Genomic DNA, 24,644 nt, shown 5'->3' with positions numbered 1-24,644 from the left:
TTACAGACACTAAATTTAATTGTAGATAAAGATGTACCCATCTCTCAATACGTGCAATTATCAAGAGAATTTATAGATTATATACAGATGTATGTCACTTCTAATTCCTAGAAAAATAATACACCACCTTCAATAATTACATTAGCACTATAATGTAATAATCATTGCATAGTAAGTGTTACATTGGTTTTGGTTGACTGGAACCTTTCATGCATCATTTCTGCTTAACAAAACATCATCAGTTTGAATAGGAAACACATTGCAAGCAAACACCAGTCAGTTGTAATATACTAACTTTCATGTTCAGAGGGAAACAAATGGAACAGATTACATGCCATAATGGGAGATCAAGGGGATGGTTTTCTATATTTGTTCCAGCACAGTCAGTGTTATATTTGTTTTTGATATTGATAGACTGATAACCAGTCTAGACAGAAATCAGTTCATTATTCTGGCTAACATATGCATCTGGAAGATTTTTGCCAAAATTCTTATTGTTTTCGTAATCATGAATTTGTATTATACTGTCTTGTCATTATTTTTGGAAATAAACCAACAAGGCTAGATAGTTGCAATGATTTAACAAAAAAATCTGAAATTCCTGTACAAATAGATGACTGTAATGATTCAGTTTATAGAAGTATTTTTTTTTTAGGTTGATGCTTGCAACCAAGGAGAATGCTGATTATTTCTTTTGTAATTAATTATTGTTATGGCTCCACTGCAATTGCAGAAGGAGGCTGTCTATCCATAGGTCTCAGTAATGTCCAAGATCTGTGTCCAATAGCATAAAAACTATTAAAGTAGGAGTCATGACAGTTTGCAAGCCTTAACCTGGGTGTAAGACATTGACCTGATGACATTTTCAGACCATTGTGAAGGTTGTGTGGCCCCACTGGGATCACATAGTGTCTTGTTGCTATATGTCTATATGTACATTTGCATATCTGTCCATCCTGAATTAATTGTAGTGTGGTAGAACAAAAACTATCAAATTTAAAGTCGTTAAACTTTGTACACCTTATTATGGTCTTGAGTAAATGACCTGATTAGATTTTACCCCTTTGCAGCATTTCTAGATTTTATTGTACTTTTAAACTTTTTGGATATTCTTCTTTAAATTACAAAACCTTTCTTTGAACAATTAGGCAAAAACCACTTGAGGTGGACAAACAACTTAGTATGTGTATATTCATATGTAAAAAAACACAACTGGATTTTTTTTTACCATTACAGAAGTTTTAAAACTTTTTGATAAATAAGTTAAATTTAAAACTGCATGAGATAGAAAAAGAAAAATTGGTATGCATATTTTTATGGATATATCTAGACTTTGATGCCTTTTCATTTAATTTTCACATTTTTACAAATTGTAATCTTTATTCCATCACCAGTCAAGTAGAAGGGTTATACATTTTGCTTGTTCATTTGTGGGTTTTGTTTTTTTTTTGGTTTGTAAATTCATGATTGTTCATTTGCTATTTTTGTTTGCTGATTATTTTGCCCTCAGCATTCTGAATCCTCTTTCACCTACACATGTACAATTGGTATGAAGATGTACTCAGGCAGTTTAATTCAGCCAGTCGTCATAACTAAGTTGCTGTGACCCAATTTTCATCATCTCAAGATATATGTATTTTCTGCTGTTCTATATATTGGACTCCATTTCACTGAAATTCACAAAAATTGTTATTCCAATGCATCTCACATAAAGTAACTTAGTCATTGCAAATACAGTATGTCATTGTGACCTAATTTTTACATGTTTTGGGTTTAATACAATTTTTCATCACATTATAGGCTATATAGTTTATATAGTAGATGAGGAAACCAGAAAAAGCCTTGGAGAAACCACTGACCCCTGGAAAGCTACTGGCAAGCTTTCTTACATACCTACCGTGGCTGAGCCTGGGAGTCGAGCCCATGCAAGTAGAGGTGAGATGTTTGTGGTCTGTAAATTGTGAGTGCCTTGGACCACTCAGCCACATGGGGCAACATTTTTTCAGGCTTTATTGACTTTTGTATTTAAAAACATCGTAACAGTTGTGACTAATTCATACCAAAACTATGTCACTGTAAATTATTTTTTATGCTGTAGTGATTTGCATTTTCAGCAGTTCATTCAATAGACCTTCAATATTTTAGATCCTATTTCACCTACATTCATAAATTGGTATGTGGATCCATCTCACTAATTATACTCAAACTAGGTAAATGTTACACATGTTTCATGCTTAAGTGACTCTTTATTTCAAGCTATCTGTTCATTATGCTATCAATACCTCAAGTCTTAATTCACCTACACATGAAATTAAAAATGTGGATGTATCTCATAAGCAAACCAGAACTTGGTCAGTGTGACCCAATTTTTCATTGGCATTACTTAGTTTTAGTGCATTTATCTGTCTGTTACCCTCATATTTTAGACCCTGTTTTATCCAGCATTCATGAAAATTGTATGTGGATTCATAATAGGGTGAGGTATCTTGCCATATTGAGATACATTGACATAATTTTCATGCTTGAGTGAATTCTGTTTTTTGCTATTCATTAGTTATACCATTCATATTTTGGACCAACACTCATGTATTTTTCATGTGGGTGCATCTCAAGGAATGTATCCATACCAGAAGTAGGTCACTGTGACTTCATTTTTTTCATGCTTGAGTGACTTTATATATTCCTCCATACTAATCTGTATATTGTCAGCTGCTCAAAACATGCCCTGTTGGCAAAGGGGGGAGTCTCAAGTAAACATCTTGTTCAGACTTTTAGATTACCAGTAGGGATCATATTGTGGCCTTCACACATACAGTGGGGATCATAATGGTGTTCACAAACACAAACCTAATTCTGTTTTTATTTGCAAGTGACAAAGAACAGCAAAAACTACTTCAGGCAGACAAATTAAATTTAGCACATTTTTTAACACATTTTAACAATTTTGGACACATACTTTTAATTATAAAACCTTGGTCATGTGATGAAGAAAAAACCCACTTGAGGTAGAAAAAATAAATTTGTTATGCTTGTCTTCATGCAGATGCACATGATCTTGTTAGATTTTCATGCCATTTTACAATTCATACAAAATTCTTGCTAATGGGGGGGGGTAATACAGTGTATGTGTTTTATAAATAGAAATCAGAGTTGATAGCATATTGTGTAGAACTTCATCCTCCATGCATTGTCCATTGTATGTGTGGTCAGTTCACAATTCACTCAAATTTAAAATAATGCATGCTGGCATAAAGTCCTTTAAAAGCTTTTCAAATGATGATGGTCCATGATCAGAGAAATAGAAAAACATTGTTTTTTAAAATAAAAAATCCCACTTAGGAGCATTTTAAACATTTTGATAGAAAACATGAAGGTCTTTCAAATTTAAGCAAATGATGCTGAACTGCAGTCAAATATGGCTGCCATTGCTACAAATACAAAAATCATTAAATGACATTTTTAATATCAGTAATACAATGCCTGTTGCAGTTGCACAGCTGGTACTTTATACCAACCCACACCCTGCTTAGATATTGTTCCTGCATGAGGAAGCTTAAATGAACCAAGCCAAGTCTGTTGACTGCAATTTGTGCAAGGACAGGGAAAATTTAGACGAAATACCTGGCCTAGCTAGAAAAATATACAACCAAATTCCCTGTGAAGAGTTAAAAAACAGACAAATAAAATATGAATCCATACACAAGTGTGTATAAAACAAATGCTTATAACTCTCAGGAGAGTTTAAATTAACAGAGAAAATACTCAATCAGGGGCTATAAACCAAATGTTTACAAAGAATATGCACACAAGAGATATGGTAAATTTGCATGTTAAGCCATGAAGTAATGTTAAATCTTGCATCACGTAAACAATGCAGACATTACAGTCATGCAACAAGCAAAGGAATAAAGGGCAATATGCATCATGGCAGCATGTGTGGCATGTTCCAGTGGTGATCCAGTGTTCCAGAATCTTGTGGTTTACCCTAATTGGAGGACAAATTCTCCTCAAATGGTCAGGGTATTTTCCTCTCAGAAAAGTACCACCTATGCAATAGCAATGGGTAAGTCACACAAGTATAATTAGTTTTAAACCCATACCCCTAAAATACATATCTCTAACACACCTGAACAGAATTTGACCAAATTTGATGGTGTTAAGATGTTTAAAATTTATACAAATGATGTCAATCTACCATTAATTATAACTGCTGTTACTAAAAACAGGCGAACCTTTAAATAACTTCTTATCAAAATTCACTCAAGAGAATATAATAAAATTTGTCATTAAACATCTCAACATAAATAAAATGTTAATTTTATACAAATGATACAAATCCACCTTTATTTCAATGATAAATATGCAAAAATCAAAAAATGACTTCTTCCCAAGATAGGCTTAGTGTAATCAGTAAGGCTGCAGAAAAAAATATAAAATATAAATATAACAAATAAAATAAATTATGGATAGGATCTGTTTGGAAATCAATGAAAAATGTACAATCTGGTGAATTAATTTGCTGTGTTGCTTCATTAGGCTAGGCTCACATTGCAGTGAATTTGCAATATTGTGAATTTTAGGCAAAATACATTATAGAAAGCAATCTAGGCATATGTGCAATTATCAAATACACACTTATAACATCCAGGAAGATACCTTACCGTCATTGCCAAACAAAACCAAAACAAATATTTTTCTCCTGAAACACTACCAAATTTAACTACTAAGAGCAAATTAAAACAATCATGAGAAATTTTGGAATAGATCTGGGCTGATCAGTGGTAAGTATTGAACCCACATCCTTCTGGTCATGGGTCCAATGCTTCCACCACAGAGCCAACATGGTTACCTCGGGTGGGGATTTTTAAGTAGTAATCCCAGTGGAATTAAAGGCCAGACACTAGACCCTATACTGACTGTACAAGTTTACTCCTCATGTAATGCAAACTAAATAGACATATATTTTAAAGGTGGGTCTGTAACCAATTTTTAAATAAAGACTCGGGGCTAGTACCAGAGCTTAATATTTTTTTGGGGGGGGGGTCAATGTCAGCAGCCCAACTGGCCTATCAGCATGAAAAATTAGGAGCTGACTTTCAGAAATATGTGCTGCATATTAAATTGTCTTGGAATTCCATGACATTTTCATGGAAAATTGGAACTCCTTCATATTTGCATGGAAATTTGGGAATTCCTTAACATTTGAATGAAAATTTGGAATTTCTTGACATTGTCATGGAAAATTGGAATACCTTGACATCGCAAGGAAAATTGGAATTCCTTGAAATTTCATGGAAATTTGGAATTCCTTGACATTTGCATGGAAAATCAGGAAATCTGTCATCTAACATGACAGCTAGTTGAATATCAGTAGGTAACAGTGCAGAGCAAACCTACAATTGTACAAAATTTTCACATCTGGTTATTTTTGTTGCATAAAAGAGTGTATTTGTTTTTGTTAATAAAAAAAAGATTGAAATACCAAGTACATGCCTCAGTTCATATATAAAATTTAATTCCTGCTTGAACATTTTTCGAACATAATTGTTAATTGTCTTCAGTGTTTGACCCTGTAATTGCTACATATTTAGCTCATTATGTGGTAAATATGTACTTGATTGATATTTGGTCATTTAGCCATCCATCAGTCTTAGAATGATTTTATGATCACAGCCTTTTTACAACTTCATAATGGGAATTTTCATCAGTCAGGGTTAGCTATTGATAATGGTAAACAGTTGGCAGGATCATGTGCCATGTGCTGAAGAGATCAGTTGAGTAATCTTGGTCACAGAGATATTTGTTTTGATACATTTTTGTAATATCAAACAGACAAACATCTCAGTAACCAAGATGAGGGAAAACCATGAAGTGATTTATTAGTACAAAAATTAGGATCTTTTGGCTGAACAAATAAATTGTTAAAAGTAAATGAAATTGTTAGATTAGTGCTGTTTGATTTTATTGAAATCATGATCGACTTTGAAACCTAATGTTGATGTTGTTGTTGTTGTAGGGTTAATAAGGCCATTTTTCAGCACAAGGACAGGCTATACATGATCGCCAGTATAAATGGTGGAGGAAGAACCTTGGAAAACCCAGGAAAGAACCACCAACCCACGAGAAGCTACTGGCAAGCTTTCTCACATACCTATATTGGCTGAACCTGAGACTCGACTGAAAACTAATGAGTGGGAGGGACAATTACATTCTTTACCAGGAGTTCCCCTTACTTTAAAAACAGGTGCACCAGTTGATAAAAAATATTGCAGGAATGTTGTGGGCACACCATCAATCTAAAGGTCTAAAGCCCACGGCAGAAGGTAGAGACCCAGGAGCTAAAGCTCAGTGTATAAATTTCATACAAAGAAAGTGTAAATCATATTTCATTATATTTTTTTACATCAAAAAATATATATAAATTTTCTTTGGTCAAAACCACAAAAATATCTCATTCTTTGTCCAAAATCAAAGACAAAGAAAAAAAATCAAAGCCCTGTTAAACAAACCAAAAATGGCTTATAGCCATTTATCAAAGTAATCACACTTTTCATGCACATTAATGAATGAAAACTCATATTAGTTACTTTGTTTCATCTATTTTATTTTAGTCCATAGGAAAATGCAGGCATATTTTAAAAAAAACATCATAACAAATATGAAGCTCAAGAATCTACCATATTGTAATCTTCTGTGCATAATTCTAAAATTGAAGTAAGCGACCACAACATTAATAAATAATGTAGTAGCAAGTGTGCAAAACTTTTATTTCCATTCCACATTTTCAATATAGATGTGAATTTCCGTTACCCAGCTCACATGTCAGTTACCCATGTGAGTAATATCAGGCCTGCTTTGGCCTCTTTTTGTTCACCGGGCCATATTTGGCCACTTTAGGGAGTCACTGTTCAATTGTGAGCAACGAATTTATTCAATCTATGGAAAAAAACAGTTTGTCTATCAAAATGAAGGTCTTTTTTTTCTTTTTCTTTTTTTTCTTCTGTATTCTGCTTTGCTAATTATAAAACTGTAGTCATTTACTGATACAAGGTTTTAAAAAGTGTTTTTGGATTGCTTGCTCTATTACTAAAACCTGAAGGTTATGGTATGTAATAAAGGTCAGATATTATGGTGAGTTTATCTGGTGTCTGCACAGCAAGTCTAAATCAAGACCAATATCATGACAAATGTCTGGGACATTGAAACTTATCAGCCATCAATCTCCAGTCAAACATGCCCTACATACCTTTTCAGAGGACTATCAAACATGGGGTGGGTGTAAAATGTGCAATTCATGCTACTCTTCTTATGCAATTCTTACATAAAATTAACATGAAGTCAGTGCTAACAATAGTACATACCAGAGCTGAAATGAAATAATGTATTTCAAAATCAGAATAGTCTAATTAAAATCTGTATTCAAATATTCAATTTTTGATCTTGTAAGTTTGGCAGCAGGGCATAAAAAAAGCAGACTGGATGAAATTTAAAATATGTAGCATTAAATTAGTCTAAAGTGTGCTCAACCACCTAAAATTAAATCGCTCACTTCCAAGGTAATCATAATGTAACAATTCTAATTAATCTAATTGCTTACAACAACACCATTGATATTCATTTTCACTTTGGTCAGTGGATCCGAACAATTCTTGGCCACAACCCTAAAAACATTTTTTCTGAGTCTCATGATCCCATTTCTACATTTTAATAAGCTTTGCCACCCTCAAACAATGTCCTGGCAACCCTCCAGAATGTCCTTGCAACCCTGATTTGGGTCACAACCTGGGGGTTGGGAACCACTGACTTTTGTACTCTTGAACATAGCACAGAGCAGGAGTCCTATCAAAGTCATAAGGCTTTTGTGTATCATTTGGCATGTCCAAATTTAATCAGACTAAATGTGCAAGTATGATCATGAACAAATCACCTTCCAGATATATATTATTCAGGTAGTCACATATTTAACTGAATGAAAAGTTGCTGCCTTTCTGTACTTTTAGTCTGTCCATGGCACAAAACAGCATGTTTGATTACACTACATTTGAAGATAAATGTTGAAAATAAAACCTACATTTCTTTAGTTATTAGTCCTAATCCAGATAATCCAATAAATTAATCCCCAATGAACTCTCTTAATTGGATTTAGATGACTGACCTGTCACAGTGTTATCGGTAAAGCATAAAGTCTGGTGGGGTTGGTATGGAATAAATACCAACAGAAAGAAAAATGGATGGATTTTGGATTTTTAAGAATATTTGAATCTTTCTCAATACATTCAATGACTATTTTTTAATAGGAAAATTCGGTATTCATTTCAACTCAAGCTGACACAGTAAATAGCAAATGAAAACATCACATAACAATTTATGCAGTTTTAAAACATAACATCTCTGAATAATAGATTTTAACAGTTTTGATTCGTCTTTAAAGCATTTTTTAAGTTCCACTGGCCAGCAAACTAAGAACAAAATGAGAATTCTTGCAGTCTTCTTTCAGCTAGAAAGAAAAGAGTAAACTTCTATACTTTGTATTTCTTGGCATCTATATCAGTCCTAGCATTTTGTAGCTAATAAAAGCTCAGGACCAACCCATGGTCTAATAATATCTCTCTCAGCCTTCTATTCCATCTAATTACCTCTCTAATTACCATCCTATGAACCTTAAACTACCAGTCATAATGTAGTCAAAACAACATTCCCTTCTCTGATTTAGATGGAGCATGTGGTGTGGCCACTATCTGAAACTTCTCATTTGTAGTTTTTGCTAATTGGCTGGAATTAAATCAGACTACTGTGGAGCAAATTTGTCAATTTGTAGTTGAAGTGTATATGCAATTCTGGAATTGTTAAATACTATAAGGTTTGGTTATTTTATGAGAATTGTAGAGAAACCTAGATTTGCCAGTACAGAAAAACCTACTTTAGAAGATGACCCGCATAAAATATTCATAAAGGACAACAATAAAGAAATCCTTTTCTTCATTTGTTTCACATTAAGCCTCAATATCAAGGATAACTTTCACATTAAACCTCCATATCATGGAAAACTGTTTCACATTAAACCTCAATATCATGGATAACTTTTTCACATTAAACCTCTATATCATGGATAACTGTTTCACATTAAACCTCTATATCATGGATAACTGTTTCACATTAAACCTCTATATCATGGAAAACTGTTTCACATTAAACCTCTATATCATGGATAACTGTTTCACATTAAACCTCTATATCATGGATAACTGTTTCACATTAAACCTCTATATCATGGATAACTGTTTCACATTAAACCTCTATATCATGGATAATTGTTTCACATTAAACCTCTATATCATAGATAACTGTTTCACATTAAACCTCTATATCATGGATAACTGTTTCACATTAAACCTATATATCACTGATAAATGTTTCACATTAAACCTATATATCATTGATAACTGTTTCACATTAAACCTATATATCATGGGAACTGTCCATAAAAGACAAAATCTATACATCCGGTCAAGACTGCCTATAGATTTAGACTGTCAAACACTAAAATGCATTGAAAGTTCTATTCAATATTGACAACATTTGGTCTGAGTTTTATCCCAACATACTGTCTGAGGAGTTTGATAGCAATCAGATTTGTTCCTTTTTTACTGACCTAAATCCATATATTGACTATAAATTCTGATATATGTGAATACTAGTATCCCTCGGTTTTTAATGCTTCACTTGACTCTTCCAGAGTATTTTGTAAAGGTACTTATAATAATGATAATAATAATAACAATAATGACGACTTTGTATAGCGCCTAATCTTTAGAAGCTCTAAGCGCTTTACAACATTAGACAACATCTATAATATAAAAACATATATAATGATATGATTACAAAAAACAAACACCATGAAATTAGAAAACATAAAAAAACATGCTGAAATATTTAAGATAGGAAACATTATTAGGTCTTTAAGTTTGTTCTTGCAGTCGAAATAAGTGAGGTTTAAGAGCATTCTTGAATGGGATCACTGTGTCTTTGTGTCTAAGTTTAGTGGGCAATTCATTCCACGTTGTTCAGCCCTGGTATGCAAAAGAACATTGTCCATATGACTTCGTTTTTATAGTGGGAATAATGAGTATATGATTGTCAGAGGAGGAGCGTAAGTATCTTGCTAGTGTGTACACATGGGTGAGGTTGGATAGGTATGTTGGACTAGAATCCGTCAGTGAAAAGTAGCAAAGATAACAAATTTTGTCCAAGTGGCTTTTAGAAACTGACATACCAGCCCTGTCCCTTGAACAAGTGATGTTTAGAAACTGACATACAGCCCTGTCCCTTGAACAAGTGATGTTTAGAAAGTGACATACCAGCTGAGCCATGTCCCTTGGCAAGTGGTTTGTTGAAACTGACATACCAGCCATGTCCCTTGGCAAGTGGCTTGTAGAAACCGACATACCAGCCATGTCCCTCATGGCAAGTGGTTTGTTGAAACTGACATACCAGCCATGTCCCTTGGCAAGTGGTTTGTTGAAACTGACATATTGCATGTATTGTAATATAATTCTATCCCATCTAAATGTGAAAAATGGCCCATTTATATGACCAGGATAGAACACAGTAGGACTGACAAAAATTAAATAACCTTTGTCCTAATATTTATTTCTTTTAAATAACTGAGCAAAAAGACATTTTAAAATTAATTTTGCAACATGAAAAGTACTTTCCAGAGCTACATGTATCTGAAATAAGTTCCTTCAAAACTGAAAATAAAACAGTGACTCCATATTTGTGGCAAATTTTGACCACAGTAGGGTCCCAAATTTTGACCACAGTAGGGTCCCAAATTGTGTCCATCTGATGGTCCATTGTTGGCTCAGCGAAAGATTTTTATAAGTTTCTTTTTTATAATATTCAGTGGAACCAGTTTATAAAAATTGCAAGTTACTGCTAAACTTTCCCCTTTTCAAAATGAATTTGAAGTTATGTACCAATATATTTTGTGTCAGTGCTAATGAGTTATTTTTCAAATGGCAGCTCATTTGAAAGATCTAACCCAATAAGTCTAACAGTTTTATAAATGATGCATTGAAATAAATTTTAATGCATTTAAATAAAGTTAGGTTCACCAGGGTTATACAGGGCTCTAAATTGATGCTAGCAACATACCATTTTGAAAATTACAATTTTGGCATGCCAGTAAATTGCTTGCTGAAGGAAATAGAAGTTCTTCCTAGTGATATTCTGCATGTATTCATATGAAATATACTAGTGGACATCAAAAATAGCCTGCTTTTCACTAGTTGGAAATATTATAACTATCCAAATGTTCTTAGTGATTAACTGTTTGATAAAAAGCCTTCTTTTAAGTTCAGTGTTGTAAATCTTCTTATTTTGGATTAAATTTCAACTTCTTCCCAGTGAAAAAGCAAGAAATTCTGGCCCCTACCCTCCCCCAAGATTGTGTATATTTGATGGTAATTTTGGCCCCCACATTTTACTTGCCCCCCCCCCATTGCGGAAATTGTTTGGGCAGTTGTGATGTCACTGTGTCTTGCACTGTCCTCCCCACTTAATTTTCAACAAACCTTTCACCATTTTCTCCACCCCGATTGCAAATTTTAAATAATGTTTACATAATCATTGCTAACCAAGATAAAGTATTTCTTGTTATCTGAGAATAGATGCTCACTCATTTGTTTTTGTTTATATCATTACTAAATTGCATCTATTTCTGTTTCATCTGACAAGATCTTGACAGTTCTGTTCCTGTTTTCATCAGTTGGAATATGAAGATTTAATAGTTGTAACACAAGCACAGCAACTCAAGATAGTGCTTGCCTTGTTGTATTTATTTCTGTTTCCATAGCAACACTGGAATGATTCCTAGTCAGAAATTTAGTTTTTCTTTAGTTACTTAACCAAGCCCTTGCATACAAATGGGTCATATTTGCTGACAACACAGATTTACATTACTCTGCATGCAAGCAATGAAAGTACCAATCATACAAGCAATGTAAGTACCAATCATGCAAGCAATGTAAGTACCAATCATACTCGATCACCTACAAAGAACCCTCATTATACTGCTGTTCATGTGAACCATACAGGTGATGTGTTATATGTAAAGTGGTCTTTTTAATGGAGAATGTTCCAACAAGGCTGTGCCCTGGTAGTAAATGGAAAATTAAAAACAGTATTTAATGATGTAAAATAATGTTATTTATGGTTTTATCAGCCAAGACCCAAAATAAATTAAGTAGCAATAATAAAACTAAATTTGACCAGCTTATGGGATTGGTCATTCTAGTGTTATCAATGGATCAGCAGTATATTGAGTGACTTTGTAGTAAGGGATCACTATATAATGTGTACAAGATCCATGTTACAAGAGACACCATGGTATATTAAGGGGTGTTATAGTAAGGGATCACATATGTAATGTGTATAAGATCTGTTATAACAGAGGCAGTGATATAATAAAGGGTATTATAGTGAAGATCACTATAAAATGTGTATCGATTCCATTTTATAAGAGAGGCAGTGTTAAATTAAGGGTGTTATAGTGAGGTATCACATATCTAATGTGTATCAGATCCATGTTATAAGAGAGGCCATGGTATATTAATTGTGTTACAGTGAGGGATCACTATATAATTTGTATCAGTTCCATGTTATAGGAAGATCAGCAATATATTGAAGAGCTGTATAGAGTGAATGACCACTATATAAAGTCTACCAGGTGACCAGACTGTGAACAGTGTGGATCAAGATCTACCATTGCAAATACCCAGTTGGTCATTGTACACACTTTTCATTGAACTGCTTGTGATTTCAGTTAAAAGATTATTAACCCTGATCTTTGATCATTGATATGATAGACATTCTGGGTCTGCTCGATACAGTTTGAAGGTAGATACATGCTCCAATGACTGTCATGCCATTTTGACATTGATTATAACTCCACTTCCCTGAAGCAGATGGCAAATTTGATGAACCACTTTTGATTTCTGTGGCAAAAAACCTGTTGCCCTTGGTGCCAAGTTAGGGGCGACAGGATTTTTGCCTTAAAGTGTTAATTCACATGACTATGGGAAGTCACAACAATAGCTAATGTTGATATGCAAACAACCAAAGCCTGGCTCAATTATAATATCCGAGTGCAGGCAGGCAGTTGACATTTATTCAGATGGTATAGTTAAATGTAGTAATGGCCAGACACTTTGTTCTCTGCCAATATTTTGATATTTTTTTGGCATGAGGTAATGCTTATTTATGGTAAATTGCCATTGACTGTATTGGTGTGCTTCTTAGCCCACAGAGCTTCTGTGATGAATCCATTGTTCATTGGATTGTGTGATCTAGATATTGTCTCAGAGGTCAGTCAGGCCAAATTGTAGCAGCTCGTAGATTATCTGACTTACTTATATCTATGGGAGAAGAGAAGTAGCAGTGACGGAAACTGTGGGACCAAAATATGGATTATTATAGTACAGCACACGATTTTTCATTTCATGGGATCAAAATATGGATTATTATTTATAGTACAGCACACATGATTTTTCATTTCTCCACCCATGACAGTGGACCAGTTAATCTCTCCATGCTCACTCCACATTGAAGCCTTGTGGTGGAGCGCTAAGAACTGTAACCAGCTCATCAGCATAACACAGCAGGCACATGTTGCGCACCTCCACCTCAGAGGGGGTAATGATAGACATTATTGATTGACATCTGAATACCTTATTAAGGTATCAGTGTAGCAATGTAGTATTCATTTTACAAGGGTCTTGTATATTCAATACATTTCTATTTAGGTTTGTTTCTATGCAAGACTTATATTTGTGTTAAATGTGCGATTTCAATTCAGTTTAAGCACTGTAGCCGAAGAAGTTTACTTCATGATCATTGGAAAGTAGACACTGTTCATACTCAATTTTCTACATTTGAATGTTACACTGACCTGATGAGAGATGCACTTTTTCTTGAATGTCTCTGATTTATCTCATTGTTACACTGACTTGATGAGAGATGCATCATGCACTTTTTCTTGAATGTCACAGATTTATCTCATTGCTACACTGACCTGATTAGACACTGTTCATACTCAATTTTCTACATTTGAATGTTACACTGACCTGATGAGAGATGCACTTTTTCTTGAATGTCTCTGATTTATCTCATTGCTACACTGACCTGATGAGAGATGCATCATGCACTTTTTCTTGAATGTCAGATTTATCTCATTGCTACACTGACCTGATGAGAGATGCATCATGCACTTTTTCTTGAATGTCTCTGATTTATCTCATTGTTACACTGACCTGATGAGAGATGCACTTTTTCTTGAATGTCTCTGATTTATCTCATTGCTACACTGACCTGATGAGAGATGCATCATGCACTTTTTCTTGAATGTCACAGATTTATCTCATTGCTACACTGACTTGATGAGAGATGCATCATGCACTTTTTTTGAATGTCTCTGATTTATCTCATTGTTACACTGACCTGATGAGAGATGCACTTTTTCTTGAATGTCTCAGATTTATCTCATTGTTATACTGACCTGATGAGAGATGCATCATGCACTTTTCTTGAATGTCACAGATTTATCTCAGTGCTACACTGACCTGATGAGATATGCATCATGCACTTTTTCTTGAATGTCACAGATTTATCTTATTGCTACACTGACCTGATGAGAGATGCATCATGCACTTTTTCTTGAATGTCACAGATTTATCTCATTGCTACACTGACTTGATAAGAGATGCATCATGCACTTTTTTTTGAATGTCTCTGATTTATCTCATTGTTACACTGACTTGATGAGAGATGCATCATGCACTTTTTCTAGAATGTCACTGATTTATCTCAATGCTACACTGACCTGATGCAAGATGCATCATACACTTTTTCTTGAATGTCACAGATTTATCTTATTGCTACACTGACCTGATGAGAGATGCATCATGCACATTTTCTTGAATGTCACAGATTTATTTCAATGCTACTGTAAACTGACCTGATGAGAGATGCGTCATGCACTTTTTCTTGAATGTCACAGATTTATCTCATTGTTACATTAGGGAAGAGTATTCTGATGAGATACAGACAATTAAATTCCAAATGACAACCACTGCTAATTAAGAATTTTTAAAAAGTCAAGAAAAAACACTGAATTCACACTCATTGAACTATGTAATTTGTCCTGAAGCAATGTGAGCAATATATAGATACATTACCATAAATTTCAGCACATTGTTGAGGTTGTTTAATACACAACTTTTAAACAGCTAGGTTCTTTTGTATTAGGACCTATGGCATGGTTAGTGTAACAGGGAATTAATTTCAGTGGATCTTCACAAAAATCAATGCAGTAGCCATTGGCAACACTGTTAGCAAATATTGACAAGAATTAACTTCAAAAGATAACAATTTCAAAATGCCAGCATGGGAACTGAGTGTCATTTATGTAACACAAAACCATTTACTTTAGAATGTCCTATTGGACAAAAATCGGTGTCCAAAATGAAACCCAGTCTTTCTCACTCTCTGTCTCTATGTCTGTCTCTCTTTCTCATATTATGTCAATATCTAATTTATTTACTTTACTTGTTTATTGGAAAAATGTGTAGCAATGTAATCTACTCTACTGTGGGTCATAATTAATCTGAAATTTTAATTTGTTCATTGTTTCTAAGGCAAGAAAATATGTAAAGTGTCTTGATCAGGGACACGCCATGGTAGCAGACTCTTCTATTGCCACAGCACTAATAACCTAGAAGGCAAAACTATCAGGCTGACCACTGGGATATCAAGAGATTTACTTGGGGGGAGGGGAAAAAGAGCTAGACAACCTGTCTGACCCTACCTTGAATTCATTTGTTACTGTGTTGTAAAACACCAAATTAAACCAAATGTACATTGAATCATGTGTGCATTACAATTCAGCAGATGTACACAAAAACATCCAGTACAATATCACAGATTTGTACCTTTTGTCCATAGTTTTAGTAAAAATTAAGCACAACCATGTAATTGTCTGTCTTGAGTAATTCTACACACATGCCTCTCCATTCCTCAGTTTTAGCTGTAACTTAGTGTCCAGTTTTCTTTAGCATTCATTTTTAGCTGTAAATTAGTGTCCAGTTTTCTTTAACATTCAGTTTTAGCTGCAACTTAGTGTCCAGTTTTAGCTATAACTTAGTGTCCAGTTTTCTTTAACATTCAGTTTTAGCTGTAACTTAGTGTCCAATTTTCAGCAGCCACTCACAATCTGCCCCATCTCCCCCTCCGACACACACAAGGAATACCATCTATATTTGGTTGTAAGTCAAGTCAAACTGCAAGCAACAAAGATCATGATCTGCCATAACAGAATGCACCTGCAGATCAGGGTCAATGTTGCTTGTTCTTTTGATTGCTCCTGACAAATTGCACAGACCTAGATCTGCTGGTGCAGTATGTGATGTCAGATCTGGGTCTGTGCAGTTTTCAGTTGGACTCGTCTTATAAGGGAGTATAAATGGTACAAGAATTACCAATATGCATGATATACAATTACCGTATTTACCGCATCAATTAATCATACTCCAGTCGACTTCTATCCCTCTGCATTCAGCTTTTTCCTATGACTAGCAAACTTGCATTCCAAGAGATTTTGTATGTCAAGATGTTCTTAGACTTTATTCTAATGTATCTCTCCCTTGATAACTTGTAAATAATAGTTTCCAATACAGAGCTCTCAGCATAAGCGAGGGTATGAGTAACTGATCCTTTTAGATTATCTTTACTTTCCAAATAACTAACCTTTGAAAGATCATTAAACACAGCAGATTCTTCACATGTGAAAACATTACATTATTACATCACTGCTTTTTTGCATCTGAATGTGGATACATTCTAGCATTGTCATTGATTCAGAGAGAACAAAATTGTTCTGGGCAAAAATGATCAACATTTGTTTAGAGAAACAATAGCATCTATACTTACATTGTCTTCAGTTTTATTGTTATATCAGTGATATATTTATGCTGTGATTTGACTGCAAGTAATAATGAAATTTCTGCAAGCCTCAGAGTGCCATCTTGGGAATTTTATGTTTGCTTCAAATTTATGATCTCATTCCCTATGATGAAATCTAAGATTTTCTTGTATCGAATATGCCTTTCATTTGGTTCCCTTGGTGTTGTTAGTGGCTTTTATGATTGATTCGGATAAACCGCTTTGGAATGTTACATACTTAAATGATGTTGCATGTGTAATAATATTTAAAACAGTTTTCAACTGGTCAATTGAAGTGTGTCGATTTGACAAATGACTGTTAATACTTGTTCTTTTGCAGGTAGGATTTTCATGAGGTTTACTTTTTTTCTGCTTCCTTTGAAACAAAGGACATAATTAATGTGATAATACAAATAAGGTCTGCTTTTAATTGATTGTAACTATGCAAACAATTGCATGGTTGATTAACACTGTTATATTTGAATAGAAGAGGTCATACCACATTTATGATGATTATAGTGAAACTGAATTAAAATATAAAACTGAAAGTGATGAAATTCACTTGATAAGAATTATTAACTGACATTTAAATCTCAAAGCTTTTCACCAGGAGTATTGCCAACATTTTCATTTATCAATATTTCATTGTTTAATGTAATTTGCAGCATATTTTGAAAACAATTTCTAATAAAAAAATTTAAAATACATTATTTCTTATTAACAGTTCCAAATTTCATGAGGTTGATAATTGCAGCCTTGTTGTAACCAGTTTTGTGAGCTATCCAAGACCACTAAAAATGTGGGAGTGATGTATATATCACAGTTTACATCTTTTGTCAATATTCTTAATTTTATTATTATACAGAAGTTGCCTATGATTCTGATAAGATATGATTATAAACAAATATACACACAAAATAAATGAAATTTACATATTTTATGCATGCTGTAAGTGTTAGTAAAGTTGGAGCATAATTGGCCTTGTGTTATTGTTAACTAAAATGTTCTTTGCAAAAATAGAAATAAAACATGCCCATTAATTAATGATGGCAGCCACGTTGATAGCTTAGAAACCCACTGTGCACCTTCTCTCTTTCTCTCTCTCTTTCTCTCAGGTTATTGTTTGGACTGGTAGGCCTGGTTTCAGGATAATGTGACTGGGTGGGACATCATGCTACATGTCTGTGGCATGATGCCCCAGTGCTAGACATCACTAAATTGTTATGCATATTTTATTTAATTATATCTGATTTAATATATATTTATTTCAATTTAATTCTTTGTCAGTTTAAAAAAAAATATTTTTCATTACATGATACTGTAATGTAAATTTATTCACTTGAGATGATACTTTTCTTTAGAAAATAGTTTGACCTTGACTGTTAGTTTATAAACACCAGGTGTTGTTCTAAATCCTGACCTTGTTTCAGAATTTGTAGCAACCTTCATAAACATGTTCTATTTTATTTTAAAATGATTGGTTGTTTCCAAGGTCATGATGGAACTTTGTCATTAAGATATAAACAATTTTTTATTTTTTTTATTTCTTAGAGTAAAAATGATTGGTTTTCATCAGGGTCACACTGGGTAAATGTGATCTGTAACAAGTATTTGCTTCTATAAACTTCCAGAAGATGATCACATGACCCTTGTTTACGTTTTAGAAAGCCTATATAACCATTGTTTTGGAAAATTAATCTCAGTAGAAGTTGGGCTGTTAAACTGTTGTATGTTGTGCTGTTTGGAGTTAATTCAGATTACTTGGTTTGGAGTTATTTGAAACTACATGGATTCAAAAGGATTCATTCTGTTATTTTCTGGAAAATACATGTGCTCATGTAATATTGTGGAACAAGAACAGTCTTTTTATAAAAATTTATTCAGCTATCAGAAACCAGAATGATAATTTTTATTTCTACAAGGAACTGTGGACTTCAACAGTACAGATTGAAGCATATATTATCATCTTCCATCTTGGATTCTTCGTCGGGATTCGAACGTGAAATCAGAAGAACATTTTGCTATTAGGACTACTAAAATTTCATTCTCAGATTATTTTTGGATTGTTTTTGGATTTGATTCTATAAAACCATAAGTTCATATTTTTTCCATTTTTACAGAATTTTTCCAGGGAAATAAACTATTGTATTTATTGTATTTTTCAAAGCTTGTTGTTTTCATTCTTTCTTGTGTTACTGTTTATTCAAGCCTAAACAAGTGACATAAGAATAAACTATCACACTGCAGACATTGTAGCGATATGACTGAAAAATTGTTAAAGCTAATTTTATCAGCACATTCCCAGTTCCATGGTGACTGGCAGATGCAACTTCATGCAAAAATATGGTTTACAGAGCCTTTTTTTGCATGAAGTTGTAGCAGCTTGGTCAGATGCGGAGAGATGTTTGGCAAACATTTTCTTAGTCCTCTCCATGTTCTCTCCACCACTATTGCAATGCATAGAGAAAAATCGCATGAGTATTACAGTACCTTTGACCAGACAGGTCTGTGAGAACCAGAGGTCATTCTTTATAATGTTTTGCTCTTATTGCTGGTTTGATTATAAGAACTTGGTTTTTTAATTCTGTCACAAAAATGTTACCATGGAAACAATGTGCAAGGAGGGGTATTTTTCGTGTTCAATCCCTGGGAGACATAGATCAAGTTTATTTTGTTTTGTCAAAATATATGCATAGTTGGAAGACACAGAATGTATGTAATCAATTTCATGTAGAGGTCATCTGCTATCTGGCTAATATCCTGTATAGTTTTCAAGTGCTAATACTTACTGTGCTTTTGGTGTTGTTGCTGTTAGCATTGTTGTTTACAAATGTACTTCTTCTATGTTTAGGTCAATTTCTTAAATTCTGTTTGCTTATACAGTTATTAAACTTTTTCAGAGCATAGATACTGAAAGATACTACAACACCATCTCAAAAGTTGGCTACTGTGACCTACTTTTAATGCTCAAATAATCAAGTAAACCTTTAGAATTAGGTCATCTTCTGAGTCATTTTTTTCCCATTTAGTCATGACAATGTGTCTCTGTAGCATCTTCAAGAATGTTACAGCAACATATCAAAAGCAGATGATCATGACCTAATTATATAAAATTTTCCTGTTTAGATGAATTTCATGGACACTTTTGGTTGTACACACATGATACAAGGTTTGTAAATGTATCTTGATAAGTACAGCACCATGATTTCATAAGTAGGCCACCATGTTATAACTTTCAGTGATTATGTACCACTTAGATGTTTAGGTTACATTTTTGAAACCATATACACTCATTAAACATGATATGAGCATACAACCTGAGAAGTACAGCATGACCATATTTAAAAAAAAGTAACTGTGACCTACATCAACCACTTGGTTTGTCTTTTCCTTCACTCTGTATTGATGATCTTAGGTCCAGACAAATACAGGCGACTAGTGCTGACATCTTCATTTTGCATTAGGTAATTACAAGGACAGTTTAATCTTAAATCTTTTTCTTTCAGATGTTTGATTGCTTTGAGGAATGAATAAAAATGGGCAACAAGTTGTGTGCCCCCCTCCTGAAGAAATCCTACCCACCTGACAACTACCCATGGCATATCAGAAAGGACTCACATCTTCTCAGGTAACCATCCTGCATTCATTTAAATCTCATAATTATTTCAGTCAGTTAACAAGAAATAACAAGTTCTATTGTCTCTCAGTATTTTTAAAAAAATGAATTTTCTTGCTGCACATGCCTTTCTACATACTTGCCACATCATAGTGTGTAGCATGAAAAACAACAATTTACTCCCAAATTCTGACATTAATGATTTCTGATCAATCTTATTTTTTTGAAAAAAGAAAGAGGGAGAGACATTTCTTGACATTGTGATATTATGTCTAAAGATTATTGCCTGTTTTAACAGTAACCATAGTGATGCACATAATAGCATGTACAGTGCTCATGGAAAACTGTCATCATTGGACAATATATATAATTAAATGGCATAGAGATGATTAAAAGATGAAGGTGGTGAGAAATAAACAACCACCACTCCACCCATTTGTTATGACTATGTGGTCTTTATGTAAAATAAAAGCATGAAAACCAAAAGTTTTGTAAAACTCAACAAATAATTTATTTCTCTGGAGTACAAAGTGAAAATTTAAGAAGAACTCACAATATTGTGAATTAAATCCCAAATAGTCCTAAATGTTCTATCGCAAGTCAGAATGTAAAAAGTGTCAATTGAATTGAAGTGGTATTCCAGATAAATTCCAATGTTGAATGTGTTGATGTGCCTGTAGTCTTGAATGTGCTAATGTACCACTGTCCTGGAATGTGGTGATATATTAACAGTATTTTGATGTATCACAATTATATAATCCAAAATGCCTTTGTCTGAATTTACTGTAATTCCAGATTAATGTTTTACTCCAAGAATATTATTCAGCATTTTGTAATTTCAGTGAATAATAATTTAAATAAATAAATACACCCAAATTAAAAACTGAACATAAGAATAAGACCAGTTCTTCTTGGGATGTTTAGGCAAGAATGAATAATCCTAATGTAAACAAGTTCATATACCCTTCTGCTTGACCTAGGTTGCAATTACCATTTTCTTGAATACACTGACAACTTAATGGGAAATTTCCTCTCTGAATGTTTCCAGGGTCAGAATCAAAACTATCTTTAACTCAAGCTAAAGTAAGCATTTTTATAATTATTAGTGATCTGAATATTTAATTTATACTCATAGAGAAATATTGTCTATGTATTATGTTGTTTACAAACTATATGTCACTGGTCAGGTACACTGTTAACACATTAAACCTTGGAAGATTTTGTTGTTTTCATCTGAAATTCGAGTAGAAACACATTTTGAAAGCTATTTCTGAATTCATCCTTAGACATCAACTTCCAGGTGATTTTCCAATAACCTAATGACTAGTTGAGTTAGAAACATTGTTTTTCTTGGCTATTTGGCTCGCACATGAGCAGAAGGGTAAAAGTTGGAGTTCTTTTTTTTTTTTGCTTAACGAACCTATTATTTTCGTATCATGACCACTCTTTATTCCAAAATGCCCATCTTATCCTATTTTTTGCAAAGGTTCATCTGTCTGTTTGCAGTTCATACTGGTCTGCCTTAGAACTGAGACCAAAAAGTCTAAAATCCAGTCACAAAATCAGATTCTGACCACGGGTGAATTTTTGGTAGAAAAAAATCGGGTCCAAAAAATGAGGTTTTCCCTCTGTATTTTGTAGTGTAACTAGAAATTCCAGATTATTTGGTATCATTGTAGAGCTACATCTGTCTACCTTTCTCTACTACATGATCATGCCACTACAGAGCTCAGCAGTAGGCTACTACCTCCTGCCACGTAAACTCGTCACCAGGGGTTAATGTGTTAACTTGATTTTGGACAAAGGTCAGGTTCAAACTACAGATAATGATAACATATAATCATGAAAAAAGCCATCAAACAATGCAAATTTAATATGCATAACACCATTACTTAAATGACTGACAATATTATGGGTGATTTGTGTTTGTTAGACCTTTATGCATTGCTGTGGGAGAGCCAATTAGATTAATTTGCATAAGTAAATTGCATGAAGTGGAAAATTACAATTCATTTGAAGTGATGTAAATCAGAGATGCATGTTGAGGAAATAAAAATTACACTTTTGCCTTAAATGGGGATATATAATCCATCTTTATTAAAGATTATTGGCGAGTTCATAATCAGCAGTAGTTTGTAATTGGCAGCAACATTCCCTTGAAGTCAGATGTTACTGAAGACATAAAATGGAAAACATGATATTATTGCAGTAGTTAGAACGATACAGTTAAGATTACTTTGGAAGTGTGATTTTGTATTTAAAGACAAAATGTTGACATGCAGTGGTAATGTAGGGAAGTATGAACCATAGGTGAAGTGAGCAGAGCCCAGGAAAATTAAATTTCAGAACTCCTGCTTGACAGAGTTTGACTTCGTGAAGCACAGCAGCAAGTGTGTGTGTGTGTATACTTTGCATGTACTTCAAACACATTATTGATATAGGTCATTACGGACTATATCACATTCATAGTAACTTGACTCAGCATCATGACAAAGTACAAATGCAGAGTTTTCACGATCATTGTCAGACCATGTCTCTAGAGCTGAAGTTTTTTCTGCTGTTCTGTTGTATAGTAACTATGATCTGCCTTTCATTTTTTAGTTCCTGGTAAGCCATATAATTAAGAAGTTGAGTGATAATAAAGCACGACACTCCCTCACAACATTATCCAGAAGTAGTAAGAGCATTTTAATGGCTGAGAAGAATTCAACAATATCTTTTAATAAAAGTACCATCCAGTCTCAAATGACTGCAAAGATCAACATCAAACACTCTAATGAACTATTTATAGCAGCAAAGATCAACTTCGAGTTAATAATGTACTTCAGTGTCAAAAGAATTTTAAAGTGTGTGTGTGTGTGTGTGTGTATGTGTGTGTCAGACAGAATTTATATTCTTCGGAAGTGTATCATATGATTCAGATTGAACAAATATTTTATTTTCTTTTATTCCGATTTGAATGTTGAGTCACTGCAATAGTAGGTCACTTATTCTCAATTTTACAGTGTCACTTTATTTGGGTCACATGCACTGCCCCCATCTCTCTCACCCTCCCCTCGACCACATGAGACAATTTTTGAGTTTAAAATAAAAAAGCATACTCTTGTGTGGAAGCTGCATTAGATCTAGATGCAGCCATCAAAGATGAAGCTATGGTAAGGACAGTACAGCTATCAATGAAACTGTGTCTGCAGAAAGACAAAGCTATGGTACGGACAGTACAGCTATCAATGAAACTCTATCTGCAGAAAGACAAAGCTATGGTACGGACAGTACAGCTATCAATGAAACTCTGTCTGCAGAAAGACAAAGCTATGGTATGGACAGTACAGCTATCAATGAAACTCTGTCTGAAGAAAGACAAAGCTATGGTATGGACAGTACAGCTATCAATGAAACTCTGTCTGCAGAAGGATGAAGTTATGGTATGGACAGTACAACTATCAATGAAACTCTGTCTGAAGAAAGACAAAGCTATGGTATGGACAGTACAGCTATCAATGAAACTCTGTCTGCAGAAGGATGAAGTTATGGTATGGACAGTACAACTATCAATGAAACTCTGCAGAAAGATGAAGTTATGGTATGGACAGTACAAATATCAATGAAACTCTGTCTGCAGAAAGACAAAGCTATGGTATGGACAGTACAGCTATCAATGAAACTCTGTCTGCAGAAAGACAAAGCTATGATGGACAGTACAGCTATCAATGAAACTCTGTCTGAAGAAAGACAAAGCTATGGTATGGACAGTACAGCTATCAATGAAACTATGTTTGTAGAAAGATGAAGTTATGGTATGGACAGTACAAATATCAATGAAACTATGTCTGCAGAAAGACAAAGCTATGGTATGGACAGTACAGCTATCAATGAAACTCTGTCTGCAGAAAGACAAAGCTATGGTATGGACAGTACAGCTATCAATGAAACTCTGTTTGTAGAAAGATGAAGTTATGGTATGGACAGTACAAATATCAATGAAACTATGTCTGCAGAAAGACAAAGCTATGGTATGGACAGTACAACT

General features: G+C 33.9%; 1 protein-coding gene across 3 annotated transcripts in view; it reads left to right on the top strand.

Annotated features, from left to right (window-relative positions):
- Positions 1 to 24,644, top strand: part of LOC149786049 (protein still life, isoform SIF type 1-like) — a 405,626-nt gene that overhangs the window by 98,541 nt on the left and 282,441 nt on the right. For all 3 annotated transcript variants that reach the window (XM_089976333.1, XM_089976334.1, XM_089976332.1), the window contains one exon: positions 20,505 to 20,626. In XM_089976333.1, coding sequence (XP_089832459.1) covers positions 20,535 to 20,626 — 92 coding nt within the window. In that variant the 5' untranslated portion in view covers positions 20,505 to 20,534. The remainder of the gene's footprint in view (positions 1 to 20,504; positions 20,627 to 24,644) is intronic.

Source organism: Sinohyriopsis cumingii, chromosome 12 (genome assembly GCF_028554795.1).
Source record: "Sinohyriopsis cumingii isolate HCF-2022 chromosome 12, ASM2855479v2, whole genome shotgun sequence".
NCBI classification, from domain to species: Eukaryota; Metazoa; Mollusca; class Bivalvia; order Unionida; family Unionidae; genus Sinohyriopsis; species Sinohyriopsis cumingii.
Note: the sequence above shows the minus strand (reverse complement) of the source record. Positions and strands in the feature narration are given on the sequence as shown.